Source organism: Saimiri boliviensis, chromosome 4 (assembly GCF_048565385.1).
Source record: "Saimiri boliviensis isolate mSaiBol1 chromosome 4, mSaiBol1.pri, whole genome shotgun sequence".
In the NCBI taxonomy this organism is placed as follows: Eukaryota; Metazoa; Chordata; class Mammalia; order Primates; family Cebidae; genus Saimiri; species Saimiri boliviensis.
In genome coordinates, this window is record NC_133452.1 from 162,503,618 (window position 1) to 162,525,433 (window position 21,816).

Below are 21,816 nucleotides of genomic sequence, written 5' to 3' on the forward strand. Positions count from 1 at the left end.
CATGCTTTGCTTATTAGAAGGTGATATGTGGCTTCTTTTCTGATTTGATTTAGGGAAAGCCACTGAAGGAGGCACAGGGAGAAATTCTCTATTCCGCCCTTTTCCTAGAGTGGTTCTCAGAGGAAGCACGCCGTGTTTATGGAGACATTATCTACACCTCTGCAAGAGACAAGCGGGCCCTGGTCCTCAAGCAGCCCGTAGGTGTGGCTGCAGTCATCACCCCGGTAGGTGACGGGATCAGCAAGATCATAGCGTGGGACATGGGATAGGGAGCTGGGAAACCATTCATTCTTCCTCGTGAGCAGGTGTCTTCACCCTGTTAGCTTTGTCACCTGCTCCTGGTTTCCTGATGCTTTTGCTGGATGTGGAAGTGTGTTTCCTGGTCCTCTGTGATAATGTTAGGTGTGGTGGCACTGAATGGAAGGAGGCATTTCTAATGCTGCAAAAGTGAGAAGAGCCACTGGAGGACCCGCGGGCTCTTCTGACTTGGCATAGAGGCTTCTTCCTGGCATTGCCAAGCACCTCTGAAAAGATCTTCTGGTATGTGTCATTCTTCAAAAGACTTAAGATATGACACATTTTAAAAGTTTGGGAAAAATTTTTTGGCTTAGTTGGTGGTTATCATCAACAGCAAAGCATTTGTGGACCCACCAGCAGGCACTGGGCTGGGTTCCAGAGGTGAGAGGCTAAGAAGTAAGGTATCACAGCTGCCACGTGGGGCTGCAGTATATTTGTGGCACACCTACTTTCCCTCTGGGTCCTGCCTTCTACTAGGTCCTGTTAACTTCTCTCCTGTATCTGTCAGCTGGTCTCAAGATGCCTGTGCGTTTCCTGCTCAGCTTAGTTACAGACAGAATCCCCGATGCCTAGACTGACTCGGTTTGACTTGAAGGTCTCTATTTACCAGCTATGAGACCTTGTTCAAATTATTTAACTTCACTGCTCAGTTTTCCTGAACTTGCACATGAGGTTAATATCGACCTCATTGGGTTGTGATAAGGATTTAATTAATTTTAATTTTTAAGTACTTAGAAAAATACCTGCTACAGAGTAAGCACTATGTAAGAGTTTTTCAAAATAAAATACAATACTGTTATTATAGGTAAGTCTATAGGCATCTATAAATATGTATGTGGAAGGAAGTGATCATCTGCCATTTTCAAAACCTTTGCTAATATTATCTCCCATGGGCCTCAGGCCGAATCCCACCCACTGCCTCTGTTTGTAAATAAAGTTTTATTGGGACACAGCCACACCCATTTATATACCTACTGTCTATGGCTGTTTTCACACTACAGTTGCAGAGTTAAGTAGTTGTCATAGAAACCATACATTCTACAAAGCCTAAAAAATTTATGATCTGGCCATTCACAGAAAAAGTTGGCTGACCCCTGGTCTAACTCATTTTTTACTGTGTTAAATACTAAAAATATTTTCTGTCTTCATGAGACTTTATCTCACAGTCCCTCAAGTTGGCGGGGGACAGGTGTTCTGAGAGATCACCTGTGCAACCAAACAGGTTTGTCAATCAGTTGTGCCATGGAATTTATTCACTAACTTCCTGACCTGCCTGCCTTTGCACTAATGAGGCAGTCCTTACTCTCATATACTTCCTCTGCTCTTCTAACCCCAGTGGAATTTCCCCAGTGCCATGATCACCCGGAAGGTGGGGGCTGCCCTGGCAGCTGGCTGCACTGTGGTGGTGAAGCCCGCCGAAGACACGCCCTTCTCTGCGCTGGCCCTGGCTGAGGTGAGCTGCTCCCTGTGTTTGCACAAAGCAAACAAAGTCCAAAACTTGATGTTTATCTGGGACAGAAGGAAGCAGTTTGGAGCCTACTTCTTTCCTACGTCTCCTGACACACAGTGTTGTGTTTTCATCTACTGGCAACTATTTTAAGTCAGCTGTAGCTCTTTTGGGGGAAAAAAATGGATGGGGGATTTTCTGACATCTGCAGGACATGTATTTTCTGCCTCCTGTAAAAATGGTATCCGTCATCTTCATTAAATAGGCACTTAAATGTGGATGTTTCTCACATTTAAGGAACGTATTTACCATTCCCATTCCCAGGTCAATCTGTATTCCATGAGATCTTACTCTCTTGATTTGAAAGCCTCAAGTGGCTTCTCGTGTCACTCAGAGTAAAGTTCAGATTCCCTAGTGGCTTTCAAGGTCCTGTAAGATATCTCTTCCCAACCCCAGTATGCCTCTGACTCGTCCGTCACTCTGGAGCCCCTCACTCTTCATTCATCTTCTTGGAACACTCTGGCCCCTGTCGTGCCCCAGACCCCATCAGACTCGCCCTGCACTCAGACTGTATACTTTCCCTCTGTCTGAAGCACTCTTCCCCAGATACCCACATGACTTGCTTCTTCACGTCTTTATGCAAATGCCACCCTCCCAGGGAGGCCTTCCATGGCCACTCTGTCTGAAAATCACAACTGGGCTGGGCGTGGTGGCTTACGCTTGTAATCCCAGAACTTTGGGAGGCCAAGGCGGGCAGAGCACTTGAGGTCAGGAGTCCGAGACCAGCCTGGCCAACATGGTGAAACCCTGTCTCTACTAAAAATACAAAAATTAGCCGAGCGCAGTGGCATATGCCTGTAATTCCAGCTACTCAGAAGGCTGAGGCAGGAGAATCACTTGAACCTGGGAGGCAGAGGTTGAAGTGAGCTGAGATTGTGTCACTGCACTCCAGCCCAGGTGACGGAGAGAGACTCTGTCTCAAAAAAAGAAAAATCACAACCTCACACTCCGATGCTCCTGCTCCCCTTCTCTGCTTTGCTTTTTTCCTGAAACCACCTACTCTGTCACTATTTGTAGGTGTTTTCAGTGGGCAGGGCTAGGAGATACACATTTACGTGTACACACAGGCACACACACAATACAATGCTGCATGCTGCAGAAATTCCTACAGAAACTTCCAATTCAAATTCAGTTCTATAGAGTTTTTACTTAACTTCTTTTATATCTGCATCTCCTTCTTTCCTGGTTTCTAAGAACTCAGGGAATGACTGAATTAATATTCCATGTATACTAATTACACAGAACAACAGCTTTTGAGTATTAATTTTATTTGGGGTTTTAAAAAATATTAATTTTAATATCATCACCAATGTGCCTATTGGAAATGGATTACTTTTTGGTATTTTCTCTTTCCATTCTCATTTTTAGTAATAAACTCTTATTTTAGAATGTTTTACATCACAGAAACATTGCAGACCGGCGTATTTCCCACATACCCCACACTCAGTTTCTCCTATTACTTACATTAGGATGGCATATTTGTTACAATTAATGAACCAGTCGTGATACATTGTTATTAACTAAAGTCCATACTTTAAAATCCATTGTCAGATTTTATTAGTCTGAACCTAGTCTTCGTTTTCTGTTTCAGGATCTGTTCCAGGATATCACATAACATTTAGTTGTCTTGTCTCCTTAACCCCTCTTGGCTATGAACATTTCTCTGTATTTTAAAATAGTTACGCTGTATCTGCACTGCCAAGACCACAGCCATTACATGCTCTATTCTTTCCAGTTTAACCTTCCTTTAGACTTAGTCCAATAAGCAGCTGTATGTTTATGCTCACCACCACTGCTTATGTCCGTGTCTCTCTGAACCTCATTCTGTAGCAGATTCCTCAGGAAGGGCTCATGGGAGTAATAGTTCCCCTGCTTAAATGTTCACAGTAGTCTGTGCCCGATGTGCTTATAAAGCAGTTTTGCTGGGTATACAATTTTTGGCTTACATTTTTTTTTTTTACTTGATTATCTTAAATATATTCTCCATTTTCTGCTGATATAAAGTGTTGCCTTGAAAATTCAAATGGTAATCTGAGTTTCTTGCCCTTCTAAGTCAACCTGTTTCGTTTTTGCCTACATACACAAAAGTGTTTGGTTGGATTTTTTTCTCCTTTCTCTTTAAAGACCAGTAACGTCACTAGAATATGTCTTTCTGACGATTGCTTTGAGTCCATACTCTAGGTATGCAGTGTGCTCTTTCAGTATGTAGTTTCTAGCCTTTTTGTTTTATATCTCTATAAAGTTTTCAGGACTTGTTCTTCATTGGTTTGGTTTTACTCCTTTAGGAACTCGTATTATCCATGAGTTGAATCTTTTTTATCACTTTCTCTTGTATCTTTTTCATCTTTTCCCTAATTTTAAAAACTATCTCTTTTTTTCCTGGGTACAAAAGATGTGATTTTATTTTTTAATTTTTGTTTCATAGGTTATTGGGGAACCGGTGTTTGGTTACATGATTAAGTTCTTTAGTGGTGATCTGTGAGCTTTTGGTACACCCGTCACCTGAGCAGTACACACTACACACAATTTGTAGTCCCTTATCCCTCACTCCCATCCCACCCTTGCCCCCTGAGGCCCCAAAGTCCATGGTGTCATTCTTAAGCCTTTGCTTCCTCACAGCTTAGCTCCCACTTACACGTGAGAACATACGACATTTAGTTTTCCATTCCTGAGTTACTTCACTTAGAATAATAGTCTCCAGTCTCATCCAGGTCACTGCAGATACCATTACTTCATTCCTTCTTATGGCTGCGTAGTTTTCCATCCTATGTATAAACCACATAGGATGCACTTTATCCACTAGTTGATTATGGGCATTTGGGTTGGTTCCATGGTTTTGCAATTGTGAATTGTGCTGCTATAAACATGAGTGTACAAGTATCTTTTTCGTGTAACGATTTCTTTCCCTCTGGGTAGATAACCAGTAGTGGGATTGCTGGATCAAATGTTTGTTCTACTTTTATTTCTTTAAGGAATCTCCACACTATTTTCCATAGTGTTTGTACTAGTTTATATTCCCACCAGCAATGTAGAAATGTTCCCTGTTCACCGCATCCACGCCAACATCTATTATTTTTTGATTTTTTGACTATGACCAAGCTTGCAGGAGTAATGTATTATTACATTGTGGTTTTTATTTGCATTTCCTTGATCATTACTGATGTTGAGCATTTTTTCATATATTTGTTGGCCATTTGTATATCTTCTTTTGAGAATTGTCTATTCATGTCCTTAGCCCACTTTTTTATGGTATTGTTTGGTTTTTTTGCTTGCTAATCTGTTTGAGTTCATTGCAGATTCTGGATATTAGTCCTTTGTCATATAGATAGATTGTGAAGACTTTCTCCTGCCCTGTGGGTTGTCTGTTTACTCTGTTGACTGCTCCGTTTGCCATGCAAAAGCTCTTCAGTTTAATTAAGTCCCAGCTATTTGTCTTTGTTTTGGTTTCATTTGCTTTTGGGTTCTTGGTCATGAAATCTGGTCGTGGGCCGAGGCCCATGTCTAGAAGGGTTTTTCCAATGTTGTCTTCTAGAATTTTTATAGTTTTAGCACTTAGATCTAAGTCCTTGATTCATCTTGAGTTGATTTTTGTCTAAGGTGAGAGATGAGGACCCAGTTTCATTCTCTTACATGTGGCTAGCCAATTATCCCAGCGCCATTTGTTGAATAGGGTGTCCTTTTCCCGCTTTATGTTTTTGTTTGCTTTATTAAAGATCAGTTGCCTTTAAGTATTTGGCTTTATTTCTGGTCCTCTATTCTGTTCAATTGGTCTGTCTGCCTATTTTATGCCAATAGCATGCTGTTTTGATGATTATGGTCTTACAGTATAGTTTGAAATCAGGTAATGTAATGCTTTCAGATTTATTCTTTTTGCCTAGGATTGCTTTGGCTATGCAGGCTCTTTTTTGGTTCCATATGAATTTTAGTATTTTTTTTTTTAAGACAGAGTTTCACCATGTTGGTCAGGTGGTCTTGAACTCCTGACCTCAGGTGATCCGCCCGCCTTGGCCTCCAAAGTGCTTGGATTACAGGTGTGAGCCACCATGACCAGCCACAATTGTTTTTTCTAGTTCTGTGAAGAATGACAGAGGTATTTTGAGGGGAATTGCACTGAATTTATAGATTGCTTTTGGCAATATGGTTGTTTTCACAATATTGATTCTACCCGTCCACGAGCATGGGATGTATTTCCATTTGATTCTGTCATCTGTGATTTCGTCCAGCAGTGTTTTATAGTTTTCCTTGTAGAGGTCTTTCACCTCCTTGGTTAGATATGTTCCTAAGTATTTTATACAAACATGTTTTTGCAGCTGTTATAAAAGATGTTGAATTCTTGATCTCTCAGCTTGGTTGCTGTTGGCGTATAGAACAGCTACAGATTTGTGCACATTAACATTTTTATCTGGAAACTTTACTGAATTCTTTTTTTTTTTTTTGAGACGGGGTTTCGCTCTTGTTACCCAGGCTGGAGTGCAATGGCGCGATCTCAGCTCACTGCAACCTCCGCCTCCTGGGTTCAAGCAATTCTCCTGCCTCAGCCTCCCTAGTAGCTGGGATTACAGGCACGTGCCACCATGCCCAGCTAATTTTTGTATTTTTAGTAGAGACGGGGTTTCACCATATTGACCAGGATGGTCTCGATCTCTTGACCTCGTGATCCACCTGCCTCGGCCTCCCAAAGTGCTGGGATTACAGGCTTGAGCCACCGCGCCCGGCCCTTTACTGAATTCTTTCATCGGCTCTAGGAGCTTCCTGGAGGAGTGTTCAGGGTTTTCTAGGTAAACAATCATGTTATCAACAAACAGGGGCAGTTTGGCCTCACCGACTTGGATGACCTTTCTTTCTTTCTCTTGTCTGATTGCTCTGGCTAGGACTTCCAGTACTATGTTGAGGAGAAGTGGTGAGAGTGGGCATCCTTGTCTTCTTGTTCCAGTTCTCAAAGGGAATGCTTTCAACTTCTCGCTATTCAATATTATGTTGTCTGTAGGTCTATTATAGATGGCTTATATTACATTGAGGTATGTCCCTGTATGTCCATCTGGCTGAGAGTTTTAATCATAAAGCGATGCTGGATTTTGTTGAATGCTTTTCTGCATCTATTGAGATGATCATGTGATTTTTGTTTTCAATTCTGGTTATGTGGTATATCACATTTATTGACTTGCTTATGTTAAACCATCCTTGCATTCTTGGTATGAAACCCACTTGATCATCTTTTTGATATGTTCTTGGATTTGGTTAGCTAGTATTTTGTTAAGGATTTTTTTTATCTGTGTTCATCAGAGATACAGTCTGTAATTTTTCTTTTTGGCTATGTCCTTTCCTGGTTTTGGTATTAGGGTGATACTGGCTTCACAGAATGATTAAGGGAGGGTTCCCTCTTTCTCTGTCTTGTAGAATAGTGTTAATGGGATTGGTATCAATTCTTCTTTAAATGTCTGGTAGAATTCTGCTGTGAATCCATCTGGTCCTGAACTTTTTTTGTTGGTAATTTCTTTATTACCATTTCAATCTTCCTACTTCTTATTGGTCTGTTCAGGGTATCTCATTCTTTCTGATTTAAGCTAGGAGGGTTGTATGTGTCCTGGAATTTATCCATCTCCTCTAGGTTTTCTAGTTTATGCATGTAACAGTGTTCATAGTAGCCTTGAATGATCTTTCGTACTTCTGTAGTATCAGTTGTAATATCTCCCATTTCATTTCTAGTTGAGCTTATTTGTATATTTCTCTCTTCTCTTCTGGGTTAATCTTGCTAATGTTCTATCAGTTTTATTTGTCTTTTCAAAGAACCAGCTTTTTGTTTCACTTATCTTTTTTATTGTTTGTTTCTGTTTCATTTAGTTCTGCTCTGATCTTGGTTATTTCCTTTCTTCTTCTGGGTTTGGGTTTGGGTTTGGTTTGTTCTCGTTTCTCTAGTTCCTTGAGGTGTGGCCTGCGATTATCTGTTTGTGCTCTTTCAGACTTTTTGATGTCAGCATTTAGGGCCATGAACTTGGCTCTTGGCATTGCCTTTGCTGTATCCCAGAGGTTTTGATAGGTTGTGCCACTGTTCATTCAGTTCAAAGAATTTTTTAATTTCCATCTTGATTTCATTTTTGACCTAATGATCATTCAGGAGCAAGTTATTTAACTTCCATGTATTTGCATGGTTTTGAAGGTTCCTTTTGGAGTTGATTTCCAGCTTTATTTCAGTGTGGTCTGAGAGAGTGCTTGATGTAATTTCCATCTTCTGAAATTCTTCAATAAATCTTCTTAAATTTATTGAGGCTTGTTTTGTGGCCTATCATATGGTCTATCTTAGAGAAAGTTCCATGCGCTAATAAATAGAATGTATATTCTGCAGTTATTGGGTAGAGTCTTCTATAAATATCTGCCAAGTCCCTTTGTTCCAGGGTATAGTTTAAGTCCAGTGTTTCTTTGTTAACTTTCCGTCTTGATGACCTGTCTAGTGCTGTCAGTGGACTATTCAAGTCCCCCATTACTAAACTGATTCTTTCCTATATTCCTTCACCTCATTTCCAAAGTTTTCTGGCTACAGTTCATGTTGGTTATTCTTTTGGGTCTTGGTATAATTTCCTTGTCATCTTTTACCTTGTTTTGAAATTGTAAGTTATGGTTTGAGTATGGGTTTTTTTGTTGTTTGTTCCGTTTTGTTTTTGAGAGGGAATTTCACTCTCATTACCCAAGCTGGAGTGCAATGGTGTGATCTCGGCTTACTACAACCTCTGCCTCCCAGGTTCAAGCCATTCTTCTGCCTCAGCCTCCTGAGTAGCTGGGATTACAGGCACCTGCCACCATACCTGGCTAATTTTTTGTATTTTTAGTAGAGAGGAGGTTTCACCAGGTTGGCCAGGCTGGTCTTGAACTCCTGACCTCAAGCAATCCACCCACCTTGGCCTCCCAGAGTGCCGGGATTACAGGCATGAGCCAATATGCCCAGCCCAGTTTGGGTCTGTTTTGTAGGCATATCTTTCTGACGTGCTTTTGTTGTCTATAGGGATATTATTCTACTTCTTATTATTTTTTCTATTATTTTTTCTTTTTTTTTCTTGAGACAGGGTCTCACTCTGTCACCCAGGTTGGAGTGCAGTGGTGTGATCATGGTTCACTGTAGCCTCAACCTTGAAAGCTCAAGCAGTTCTCCTGCCTCAGCCTCCTGAGTAGCTGGGATCACAGGTGTTGTCAGAAATAAAGCTGTATCATAAGGAAAAGCGAGCACTCAAACAAAACATTTCTCAACAAAGCAAATTTACTTCTGCAGAAGGGTGCATCTTGCATATGGAGCAATGGCGAGAGCATAGAGAGCAAAGGAAAGCAGGGGTTTCTAATTATCTGTAATGCAGCGTCCGCTTCTGTGTCTTTCCCCTTTTTGGCTAGGGTTGGACCACACAATCTAAACAAGGCCTGGTTGGCTAAACTTTCTTAGATAAGGTGGACGCATGATGGGAGAGAGGGGCGAGGAGGAAGGGGTCATCTGCAGTGAACTAGGGAGCCAGTCCTTTCTCAAATAAGGAAAGGAATGTGAGCTGGGGCTCTGGCATGGCTGGGCATGTGGTAAAATCAGAAGAAATGCAGAATGGAAGGTTCGGGGGTACTTGGAATTAAAGAACGAAGAGCAGGCTGTTTGAAGAGGAACCTTGCCGTATCTCACAGGTGTGCACCACCACACCCAGCTAACTTTGTTTTTTTATTTTTTGTAGAGATAGGGTCTCACTATGTTGCCCAGGCTGGTCTAGAACTTCTGGGCTCAAGTGATCCTCCTACTTCGGCCTTCCAAACTGCTGGGGTTTCAAGCATAAGCCACCACACCTAGCTTCTTTTTTATTTTAACAACTTTGTATGGGATTTGACCTCAGTGTTTTTCTCAGAATTTTGTTTACTTTTATGTGAAGTTCATTTTCCTGAACTTTTGGAAGAAGGCCCCATTAGAAACAGCTTCTTTACCTTCACAGAGTACCTGCTGCCTCCTTGTGTGTCGAGAAGAGATAAGGCAGCTTGCTTCCTGAGCCTCTTTCCCCTGCTTGTATCGGCGCCTCCTCACCTTTCTTCACATGGTTCCAGCGGCTGCACTCTCATGCCCTTCAGTCCTTATTGCAGCGTCCCACGTATTCACCTGCCATTGATAAGGCAAGACCCGTTCACTTACAGCTGCTGTCCTCAGATGGAACAGCTGTGGACTATTTGGGGTTCTCGGTTATGGGGTACATCACACAGCCTGTTGCTGCCCCCTGCTTCCTCTCACACAGGTGCTGATAGGACACTCAGGTCTTGTCAATGCAGGTAGTGTATTCTCACCCACTTGTAATTTGTGCTTTATTGTGGAGATACTTTGCCATCTCATCTTGCTGTCAATGTTTGTTATAACTGTGTTGTGAATTGGGTTTGCTAATTGCTGTTTTCATGATGACATTGAGGGAGGTTCACAAACTCTGCTGCTGCCACCATCCTCCCAGAATCTCCAGTCAGATTTATGTAATAAGCTAAGTGTTAATGGATTCTGGAAATTACAATAATTCAGGATATGCCTTATCCAAAGGGAATCTCTACCGAAAGAGCATGAGTGTCCGGCTCGGGCAGCCGTGGGTTTGCACGTGTGTTCTGTTACTCACTAGCACGTGGCCTGGCTGGACTCTTCTCTGCTATGCCTCCCTTCATCGCTTCCCTGGAAAATCACCTTTGGAAAGGCTTTGCCCTGCTGCCCTGCACCTAGTAGGTGCCCACTGAATGCCCCTTTCCAGTTTCCCACCCTTGATTCTACAGCTGATTCAAATAACTTTTTGTTTGGCATCTTTTCTGATTTTTCTCAGGATAGAAATTCTGGGCTTTTTATTTGTTTCTTTGTTTGTTTGAACAGAAGACGGCATTGAAATTTATGCTCTGGCCAGGCGTGGTAGCGCACACCTGTAATCCTAGCACTTTGGGAGGCTGAGGTGGGCGGATCACTTGAGGTCAGGATTTCAAGACAAGCCTGGCCAACATGATGAAACCCTGTATCTACTAAAACTACAAAAATTAGCTGGTGCACACCTGTAATCCTACCTACTCGGAAGACTGAGGCAGGAGAATCACTTGAATCTGGGAGGCGGAAGTTGCAATGAGTGGAGACTGTGTCAATGCACGATAGCGTAGGTGACAGAGCAAGACTCGGTCTCCAGAAAAAAAAGAATGAAAGAGACTTATACGCTAGGATTTTTTTTTTTTTTTTTTTTTTTTGAGACAGGTTCTTGCTCTGTTTCCCAGGCTGGAGTGCAGTGGTGTGATCTTGGTTCACTGTAACCTCACCCTCCAGGGTTCAAGTGATCCTCCCACCTCTGCCTCCACAAGTGCTGGGATTACAGGCGTGAGCCATCGAGCCTGGTAGAAATTTTACTGTAATGATGTTTAACAACACAGTAATATTAATGTGACTTTAGCACTAATAAGAATTGTATCTAAGTTCCAAATATGTTCTTACTCTGTCCCCAGTGTCAGCTTAATTTTTTTCCCATTACTTTTTGGATTAAACATCTTATTTATTCCTTTTTTCCTTTCTTTTCAGTTTGACAAATTGTTTGCTGTTTCTCTTTATAGCTTGCAAGCCAGGCTGGAATTCCTCCGGGCGTCTACAACGTCATTCCCTGCTCTCGAAAGAATGCCACAGAAGTAGGGGAGGCGATTTGCACGGATCCTCTGGTGTCCAAAATTTCCTTTACCGGTTCGACAACTACAGGAAAGGTATGTGACTCAAGTCTCAAAGAAAACAAATGTCTTCCTAATATTTTATCTTGATAGGTTACAAAAGTACTATTTCATTCTGATCACCAATTTTGGAAAGATTTCCAGCAGAGTATTGAAAGCTCTGTTGCAAGCCAGGCATGGTGGCTCACGCCTGTAATTCTACCACTTTGGGAGGCTGAAGTGAGCAGATCACTAGAGGCCAGGAGTTCAAGACCAGTCTGGCCAACATGGTGAAACCCCGTCTCTACAGAATATACAAAGATTAACGAGGCATGGTGGTGCACACCTGTAATCCCAGGGACTCAGGTGGCTGAGGCTTGAGAATCACTTGAACCCAGGAGGCGGAGGTTGCAGTGAGCGAGTCTGCACCACTGCACTTTAGATTGAGTGACAGAGCAAGACTCTAAAAAAAAAAAAAAAAAAAAAAAAAAGGTCTGTTGGTTGAATAAAGTACTATCTGACCATCCTCTGGAGACATTTTTGACAGTTCTTTATGGCATGACATAGGTTCCCGCTTGAAGAAAACCAAAGAAATTGGGGCAGCAATGGGCCCATTATTTTTTGCATTATCTGTTGTATGTGATGGAACTCACGTTTCTTTTAATAATCTAGAATTAGAGATTCTAGAAACACACAATTAATGTTGAAATGGATGTTTCTGAATTGAACAAAAATTGTGTTTAGTCTAAAAATACTTAGAGAAATGGAAAGGTCTTTTTCTTTGAGGTTTTTTCCCCTTAAATAATGAAATGTTCTTTTGTTGTTGTTGTTTTAAATAAAGATGGGGTTTCACCATGATGGCCAGGCTGGTCTTAAACTTCCGACCTCAGGTGATCCACCCACCTCAGCCTCCCAGAGTGCTAGGATTACAGTTGTGAGCCACCACACCTGGCTATAATAAAAGGTTCTTTCCTGAAAACTTAACATGCGTGCCTGTAAGTAGATATTCATTTATCCTTTTAAATGTCCCAAAGAGAAGAAATCAAAGTAGAACAAAAGTTTTTGTTTATGGTGTTTCTCTTCAGAAGGTGTGCTTTTTTTCTACTGGTTTACATATACACATACACATATATGTGTCTACTCATACTGTTCGGCCAAGGCAAGAGGATCGCTTGAGCCCAAGGAGGTCAAGACCAACCTAGGCAACATGGTGAAGCCTTGTCTCTACAAAACAAAACAAAACAACCAGGCTTGGTGGCACACACCTGTACTCCCAGCTTCTTGGGAGGCTGAGGTGAGAGGATCACCTGAGCCTGGGAGGTCCAGGCTGCAGTGAGTCGTGATCTCACCACTGCACTCCAGCCTGGGCAATATGTGTGAGACCCCATTTCAAAAAATAATAAAACTTAAAAAGTCTAATTTCAAAGCTCTTGTAAATCTGTGGTCATTTTAGAAACCATGAGAAGCAGGAAGGAATAATATAATTTTTTTTTTTTTGAGACAGTTGCCCTGTTGCCTAGGCTGGAGTGCAATGATGTGTTCTTGTCTCACTGTAACCTCCGCTTCCTGGGTTCAAAAGATTCCTGTGCCTTAGCCTCTTGAATAGCTACGATTACAGGCATGTGCCACCACGCCTGGCTAATTTTTGTATTATCTGTAGAGATGAGGTTTCGCCATGTTGGCCAGGCTGGTCTGCAACTCCTGGCCTCAAGTGATCCTCCTTCCTATTTTTAACTATTTTGAAAAATAGTTAATGTTGCGTCCAATAAAGAAATACGTTTCGTCTTAAAATTTGAATGACTTTGTTGAACAGTCATGTTTTAGAAAAGATTGTTGATTTTGATTGCTGAAATATTACCATTTGATTGCTGAAATATTAACATAAGGGCACGTACAGGGTACCCACACAGGCCCAGCTTTCCAGCCACTCTGGGTTTTTACCAAGAACCATGTCACAATACTCATGACGCCAGAGTGCACATCACTTCAGGGACAATCCTAGAGCCACCTTGGGCTTGTCACCACTGCCTGTTTCTCTTGAGTCATCTCAAGTGTGGTCCCGTCTTTCCTGAAGCCATGACCAGACAAAGACCTACTATCCTTAATAAAGCACTTAAACATTCCCGTGCAGCTCCTTAGGCTATGAAATCTCCTGCTGGATATTTAAACTGTAATAGCTACGTGTATCAAAAGCCTTACGATCGTACACTGAACTAGCAATTCTAATGTTCATCCTGAAGGAATAATCAGTGTTGTTTTAGCAGCAAGGATGGAAACAACCTAAATGTGCAACAGCTGGGGCCTGGATGCATAAATGACAGAGCAGCCATGCAAGGGGATACCATTCAGGCATCTAAAGCAGAGTTCTAGGCTGGGGACAGTGGCTCACGCCTGCAATCCCTGCACTTTGGGAGGCCGAGGCAGCAGATCAGTTGAGGTCAGGAGTTCAAGACCAGCCTGGCCAACATGGCAAAACCCCATCCCTAATAAATATGCAAAAATCAGCCAGGTGTGGTGGTGCATGCCTGTAATCCCAGCTGCTCGGGATCCCAGGTACTCAGGAGGCTGAGGCAGAAGAATCACTTGAAACCAGAAGGTGGAGGTTGCAGTAACTGGAGTTTGTGCCACTGCACTCCAGTCTGGGCAACAGAGTGAGACTCCATTACAAATAATAATAATAATAATAATAATAATAATAATAAAAAATAAGTGAAGTTCTAGAAACACATGCTGACAAGAGATCTTCATATTACAGTGTCACATTAAAGGAGCAAGGCATAAAGTATTAAGAGTTAAGATAGACGTCCCAAATATGTGACTCATTGGGAAGATAAAGCAGGTGACAAAACTGTTTAATTATATAATTGTACCATCCAGTTTTGTTTTGTTTTTTTAAATAAAATGTACATTTAAAAAAATGTAACCTGCATGGCTAAATTCTAAATGGATATACTTTAAAATGCTATCAGTGCAAGCTATGGGCTGTGGGATACTAGGTGATTTTATTACCTTATCACTATGAGTTTTAAGCCCATCATGTAATTGTTTTAAATAGATAATACACTTACTTCTATGGTTCAGAAAGTAAGACAGTATCAGTGTTTACTGTGATGTCTCATCCTTTCCCCAGCCCTCACTCCCTCCCCTTTTCTATAAGTAATGATTTTTAGTGTCTTGTCATCCCCGTGTTTCTTTTACTAGTTTATTTATTTAGTTAGTTTTTCAAGTGGAGACTCACAATGTTGCCCAGGCTGGTCTGGAACCCCTGGCCTCAAGTAATCCTCCCACCTCAGCCTCTTAAAGTGCTGGGATTTCAGGTGCACACTACCATACCCAGCCTCTTCCCAATGTTTCTTTATCAAATACAAACATAAATTTATATTCTTATTTCTCCCTTTTCTTATGGACAGACTTACCCACTTATCCCATGTATGCTACTCTGCACCTTGCTTTTTTCACACTGTTAATTTTTTTAAACAAAAGCTTAAGAGTCCCGGTAGCGGATTTCTGTGCTCACTCATTCTCTCCTCTGCTCACAGGTCCTGTTGCACCATGCAGCAAACTCTGTGAAAAGGGTGTCCATGGAGCTGGGTGGCCTCGCTCCATTTATAGTATTTGACAGTGCCAACGTGGACCAGGCCGTGGCAGGGGCAATGGCCTCTAAATTTAGGAACGCTGGACAGGTGAGTCCTGGAGAGTATTTCAGGATGTGTGTGTGTGCATGTGTGAGTGTGTATGTTTGTGAGAGTGTGTGCATGTGTGAGTGTGAATGTTTGTGAGTGTGTGCCTGTGTGTGAATGTTTGTGTTATGTGTGCTTGTGTGTATGTTTGTGTGCATGTGTGTGTGCATGTGGGTGAATGTGAGTGTATGCCTGTGAATGTGTTGTGTGTGCATGTGTGTATGCATGTGTGAATGTATTTTGTGCATGTGTGTGTGAATGTGTGTGCATGTGTGAGTGTGAATGTGTGTGCCTGTGTGTGAATGTCTATGTGCATGTGTGTGAATGTGTGTGCATGTGTGTATCTTTGAGTGTGCCTGTGTGAGTGTGAATGTGAGTGTTGTGTGTGCATGTGTGTGTATGTGTGTACATGTGTGAGTGTGAATGTTTGTGAGTGTGTGTGTGGATTACAAAGATCGCACCACCTCTCCTGCCTTATATCCCAGAAGGAAACTTTTCGGTTCCTTCCGTTATTCATTCTTTATTCACTGATTCTTTCAGCAAGTATTTAATGTGTGCCTTCCTTTTTTTTTTTTTTTTAAACCAGGGACTATACTAGGCTCAGAGGGCCTCCCAAAAGTACAGTCCAGTCCCTGGCTTCAAAGAGTTTTCTGAACAGCAGATGCCCTGTAGTCAAATTGTTCTCTCTTTTCTTCTTTCCCCTGCCCTTTGAATCTGGTTATTTTTATAGTTTTCTCTCATTGATCTTTTCTCTATTGAATGATAAAATCATCTGCTCAGACACAGAACAGCCTTGAACAGCTGGGGTCTCTGAGGCCCACAGTGCTAAGGGAAAGAAGGTAAGAAAATGTGGAGGGTGGTGGCAGGGAAAACTCAAAACCCTGCTGCCTGCTATGACCTAGTGAGGCCTCGCTCTCGAGATGGAGGCCGCATCAAAGGTGCCCTCCACAGGGACAGGCCCATGCCAGCAGTGTTTCGGAGGGGTTCTGATTTCCCAGCCTGTCCTGGGGGAGCCGAGGCCTGAGCTCGTGTCTTCATAGGAAATCCTGGAATATGTGATCTATCCGGGACCTTCACAGTTATCTGCTCTACAGACATTGCATTTTACAGATAAGGAAATGAAACTCTTGAAAGAAAAAGTGACTTGCGGTCAGACATCCCTGGGCCATTGTCTCAACTCTGCTGAGGAGCTGGGACTCTGATCCAAGGAGCTGGGACTCTGTCTTCCACTTCTACGATCTTGCCTTCTTAAATATGCTTCAGCATTTCATCGTAAGGGTGCCACCAGTATGCAATTTTAAATGCATTCTAGAAACAGAGTAAATACCCCTGAAAGGTTACATTGTAACAAAGTTATGAAATGTTGCATGATATTCTCTATCAAATGATCTTCATCCTTGCTTTGGCCTTTGGTAAAAAAGTTTTTCCCTTTCACATAAGCTAAATCAGCTTGGTTTTGTCAGAAATAGGTATATTTTCCTTCATAAACACAAAATGTCAGTATGTGTTACCATCAGTTACACTAAAAGGCTACATACAACTTAAGGATAGGTATGGTGGCTCACAGCTGTCATCCCAGCACTTTGGGAGGCCAAGGCAGGAGGATCACTTGAGCCCAGGAGCTGGAGACCAGCCTGGGCAACAGAGTGAGACTCTGTCTCTACACACTTTTTTATTTTTGAAACAGAGTCTCCCTCTGTTGCCCAGGCTGCAGTGCAGTGGTGCGATCTCAGCTCACTGCAACCTCCACCTCCCAGGTTCAAGAGATCCTCCTGCCTCAGCCTCCCGAGTGACTGGGATACAGGTGTGCACATCACACCCAGCTAATGTTTGTGTTTTTAGTACAGACAGGTTTCACTGTGTTGGCCAGGCCAGTCTCGAACTCCTGACCTCAGGTGATCCACCCACCAGCCTCGCAAAGAGCTGACTATAGGCGTGAGCCACTGTGTGCAGCCAAAAAAATTTAAAATTTACCTGGGCATGGTGGCAAGTGCCTACAGTCCCACATACTTGGTGGGCTGAGGTGGAAGAATCCCTTGAGCCTTGGAGGTCAAGGCTACAGTGAACTCACCACTACTGCACTCCAGCCTGGGCAACAGACTGAGACCCTGTCTCAAAAAAAGAAAAGAAAAGTGTATCAGTTGGTGTTGGACCATATTCCTCGTACCCTCTGCGGCAGCATCCCGGTCTCCCAGGAGAACTGCATTCTTCCCCCTTCCCTCCCCCAACCCCGCCATTGTTTTATTATGGCTTATCGAAGCCATTTGAAAAAAACACGGATTGGGCGGCTTTTTTCCCTTTTGTTTTACATACAGGTCCTTACTGCCATCTAATCACAGGTGCGTAACAGCTGTGGAGGGAACTGGAGAGGGACATGTGCTGACTCAGTGCTTTTATCTTTGAGGCCAAGCCCACGTGAGGAGGAAAATGGCAGGTTGCACACAGACAGAACCACAGGGGAAGTGTTTTCACGGGAGGCAGCTTCTGACAGACTGTGTGGGTGTTTTTGTCTCCTGTCTAGACTTGTGTTTGCTCAAACCGATTCTTGGTGCAAAGGGGCATCCATGATGCCTTTGTAAAAGCATTTGCCGAGGCCATCAAGAAGAACCTGCGTGTAGGTAATGGATTTGAGGAAGGAACTACTCAGGGCCCGTTAATTAATGAAAAAGCGGTAGAAAAGGTAAGTTTATTGTATTATTGGTAGTAAATTTCATGGTTTCAGTATCAAATGCTTAATCAGCAAGAAACACTGGCTGGAGCATGTGGGGACAGACATAAGAGGGGTGGGTTGACAGAACGTTACAGCTAGACAGGAGGAATAAGCTCTGGTGTTCTCTAGCACTGTAGGCTGCCTGTAATTAGCAACAATGTATTGTGTATTTTCCAATAGCTTTTATTAGAAGAGTGGATTTTAAACGTTTCCAGTACAAAGAAAGTATCAATATTTGAGGCGACAGATGTGCTGACTACCCTGATTTGGTCATCACATATTGTACACATAAATCAAAGTATCACACCATACACCCCAAATAATGTCCAATTATAATCTGTCAATTAAAGTTAATACCAGCTAAAAAATAAATGATGTTGGAAGGGAAAAAAGTGAAAATAAATGTTAAAGAAAGCACAAAGTATGAGAGATCTACATCTCTACATGGAGTAGATGGAGTTTTCAACTATATTTTCATTAAAAAACTGCAAAAGTTAAAATAAGTTAAAAAATAATAACAGCTAAAAAGAATGATGTTGAAAAGAAAAAAAAAAAAAAACTGAAAACAAAAAAGTCACTTTGGTAAAGTGCCCAGCAATCCTATGTGGAAAACGGTGGAGAAACCCAGGAAAAGTGAGTTTCTGCCTCCCGGTTTCGGAGTCGCGGGCATCGTCTGGGCATGAGCTGCTGGGGCCCTGCCATGGCACCGAGGCCTCCTGCAGTCTTCCCCACAGGTCTTTACTGCCCTCCATAAATTTTGTTACAGTGGTGGTAATTCTATGCTTCACTGCCTCAGCAAGTAGGATCTTGAGACAAAGTTTATTCCTCTTTTGGAATACCTATGGAACGGAAGACTGGCTTTGTTTTGAGACAGTTTGCATTTCAGCTATAATTCTGACGTCCTGTTCTTTCTTTTCTTGATGAAAAAATCCTGGTCAAGAACACGCCTTGGTGAAAGTATCCCAGCCCGGGGCGCAGGATCGCAGATGCCATGTTCAGGATTTAGAGATGTTGAAGGGAAACTGCTTTTAAGAAGAATTTGTTTATTTTAAAAAAAGTTCTAATCCACACTACTGGCTATATGAGACTTCTCTCCTTATTCTACTGTTTTAAAAAAAAATCCTTTCTGGAGTGACAAGAAACTTTCTTATATCAAACATCCAGTATTTTTTTTTTTTTTTTGAGACAGAGTCTCGCTCCGTTGCCTAGGCTGGAGTACAATAGTGCGATCTCAGCGCACTGCAACCTCTGCCTCACTGGGTTGAAGTCCTGCCTCCACCTCCTGAGTAGCTAGGATTACAGATGCCTTCCACCATGCCCGGCTAATTTTTATCTTTTTAGTAGAGATGGTGTTTCACCATGTTGGCCAGGCTGGTCTCAAACTCCTGACCTCAGGTGATCCACCTGCCTCAGCCTCCCTAATTTCTGGGATTACAGGCATGAGCCACCACACCCACCCAGAAATGGTTTTAATGGAATATTTCAAATCAGGAAGACAGTAGAAGCTGAAGATTCTGTGTGGGAAAGAAAGGAGGAGAGGTTGCTGGAGGGAGACACACAGTGAACACACAGCCAGCCCCTCGGTGTACCTGAAGAACCAGAAGCAGGTGAGAGCCGAGTCAGTACTCAGCACAGGAAGCACAGCGAAGCACAAGGAGTGAGAGCCAAGTCAGTACTCAGCACGGGAAGCACAGCAAAGAACCAGAAGCAGGTGAGAGCCGAGTCAGTATTTGGCACGGGAAGCACAGCGAAGCACCAAAAGTGAGAGCCGAGTCAGTACTCAGCACGGGAAGCACAGCAAAGCACCAAAAGTGAGAGCCGAGTCAGTACTCAGCACGGGAAGCACAGCAAAGAACCAGAAGTGAGAGCCGAGTCAGTACTCAGCACGGGAAGCACAGCGAAGAACCAGAAGCAGGTGAGAGCCAAGTCAGTACTCAGCACGGGAAGCATAGTGGAGAACCAGAAGTGAGAGCCAAGTCAGTACTCAGCACGGGAAGCATAATGAAGAACCAGAAGTGAGAGCCAAGTCAGTACTCAGCACGGGAAGCATAGTGGAGAACCAGAAGTGAGAGCCAAGTCAGTACTCGGCACGGGAAGCAGTCAGACCGCTGCTCCTCAGCCTCCTCAGAGCCTAAGAGCCAAGCCCTGACTCCATGGCTGCCTCCACCCCATGGGTGTCGACTCGGCTGAACCCACATCCATTGCCTTGGGAAACACAGGGAAGCATCGAGGTTTGACAAAGTTCTGATAAATTTCTAGATACTGCCTTGGGATTGCTCTAGATAAAGAGTAATTAAAGTTTACATTGGTACTACCTGCGTTTTAGAGGTGACTTTGTACCTTGGGGAAAAACCAGAGGTATGCACTTTCTAGTGAAGGCAATTTGGGTCTAGGCCAGCTGTGGTTCCAGTCCTAGAGTGGGGGTCCTTCACTCACACCGTGCCTTCATCAGCTACAGGTGCCTGGGACTCATCCAAGAAGATGGCGTGCTAGTTAACCTGGGTGTTGGTTTATGTGGAGCAGGCCTAGGCACTGGCATTTTTTAAGTGCCCAGGATGATGCTGGCTTGCAGCCGGGCTGAGAAACCATCCTGTCTTGGAGACGTTTTCCTGTCAGGAAAGACACAGATGTGACCCTCCAGACGGTGCTGCATGCCAGGACTTCAAACAAGCAAACCGCGAGATCTCTTTTTTTGCTGGAAAGAAGTTTGGTGGAAACTACTTTGTTTAAAACAGTTCATTGTGTGCCTTTAGTGTACATACTGTCACAGAGTGGGTTCCAGGAAAAGAAAAAAAGTGCACCTCACATTAATATGACAAGAAAAGGGCAAAGCAGATTATATTTGGGGACCAAAAGGGTAGATCCCTGTTAAGTAGAATTCTTTCTAAAATATAAAATTCATAGGAAGTAAGCCGTCCCAGCTAACGGGGATTAGTTGCAGATGATGCACTGTGAGAGCATTGCAGCGGGGCGTGGATGTTCAAAGAGTGAGTCTCAAAGACAGAATGCATCCATGCCTGTACCTACCTTTCGGAAACCCTATAGAAAATTCAGCTGAAGGCCAGGCGTGGTGGTTCACACCTGTAATCCCAGCATTTGGGAGAGTGAGGTGGGTGGATCACTTGAGGTCAGGAGTTCAAGACCAGCCTGACCAATAGTGAAACTCCATCCCTACCAAGAAAAAAAAAAGGCAGAAAAATAAGCCAGACGTGGTAGCAAGCAGCTGTAGTCCCAGGTACTCAGGAGGCTGAGGCAAGAGAACTGCCTGAACCCAGGAGGTGGAGGTTGCAGTGAGCTGAGATCACACCACTGCACTTCAGCCTGAGTAACAAAGTGAAACTCCATCTCAAAAACAAACAAAAAAAAACAGGAAAGTCAGCTGAAAATGGAAGGGAAAACAACTCCAGTGGACCAAAGATTGTATTGAACTTCTGGAACTCAGAAGGGATTATGCCAACAGAAGTCAAAACAGATGGGTCTACCCAGGGGAACCCTGCAGAGGAAGTTGGTGCCACTTTAAATGACAGACCGTTTCTAGATCCTTTCCAGAACTGGTAGGTATAGAAAACAGGGATGGGGCGGGGGAGATGAAGCTGGTGGATTCGACTTTTACACGGTTTTCTCGGTCCTTCCCACCATCCCTCCCTACCACTACTACCACCAAGACAGCAGAGGCATCTTTTCTGGGCAGGACAGTATTTCTGAATAAATACCGTCTTCCTTTGGGGAAGGGAGCTGCTCTTACGTGAAGCCTGTAAGTTACAATAAACCCAAACTTAAAATAGAAAGACCACTCATGCCACACATCCTCAAATGGATCAACCCAGTTCTTTTGTGTGTGTGTGTGCCCCAAACACACTGCTGGGGCTGGGAGGGAGTAGACCAAGTTAGTTTTGACAGCTCAGTCCTTCATTCAGGAAGATGAACAAGCAAGGGTCGTGATGCAGTAACCGTCAACACGTAAG

General features: G+C 43.1%; 1 protein-coding gene across 3 annotated transcripts in view; it reads left to right on the forward strand.

The window, feature by feature from the left end:
* The window catches only part of ALDH5A1 (aldehyde dehydrogenase 5 family member A1), a 38,985-nt gene that overhangs the window by 7,723 nt on the left and 9,446 nt on the right, over window positions 1-21,816 (forward strand). For all 3 annotated transcript variants that reach the window (XM_074398519.1, XM_074398520.1, XM_039462571.2), the window contains exons 3-7: window positions 54-224; window positions 1,634-1,750; window positions 11,375-11,518; window positions 15,001-15,144; window positions 17,663-17,821. In XM_074398519.1, coding sequence (XP_074254620.1) covers window positions 54-224; window positions 1,634-1,750; window positions 11,375-11,518; window positions 15,001-15,144; window positions 17,663-17,821 — 735 coding nt within the window. The remainder of the gene's footprint in view (window positions 1-53; window positions 225-1,633; window positions 1,751-11,374; window positions 11,519-15,000; window positions 15,145-17,662; window positions 17,822-21,816) is intronic.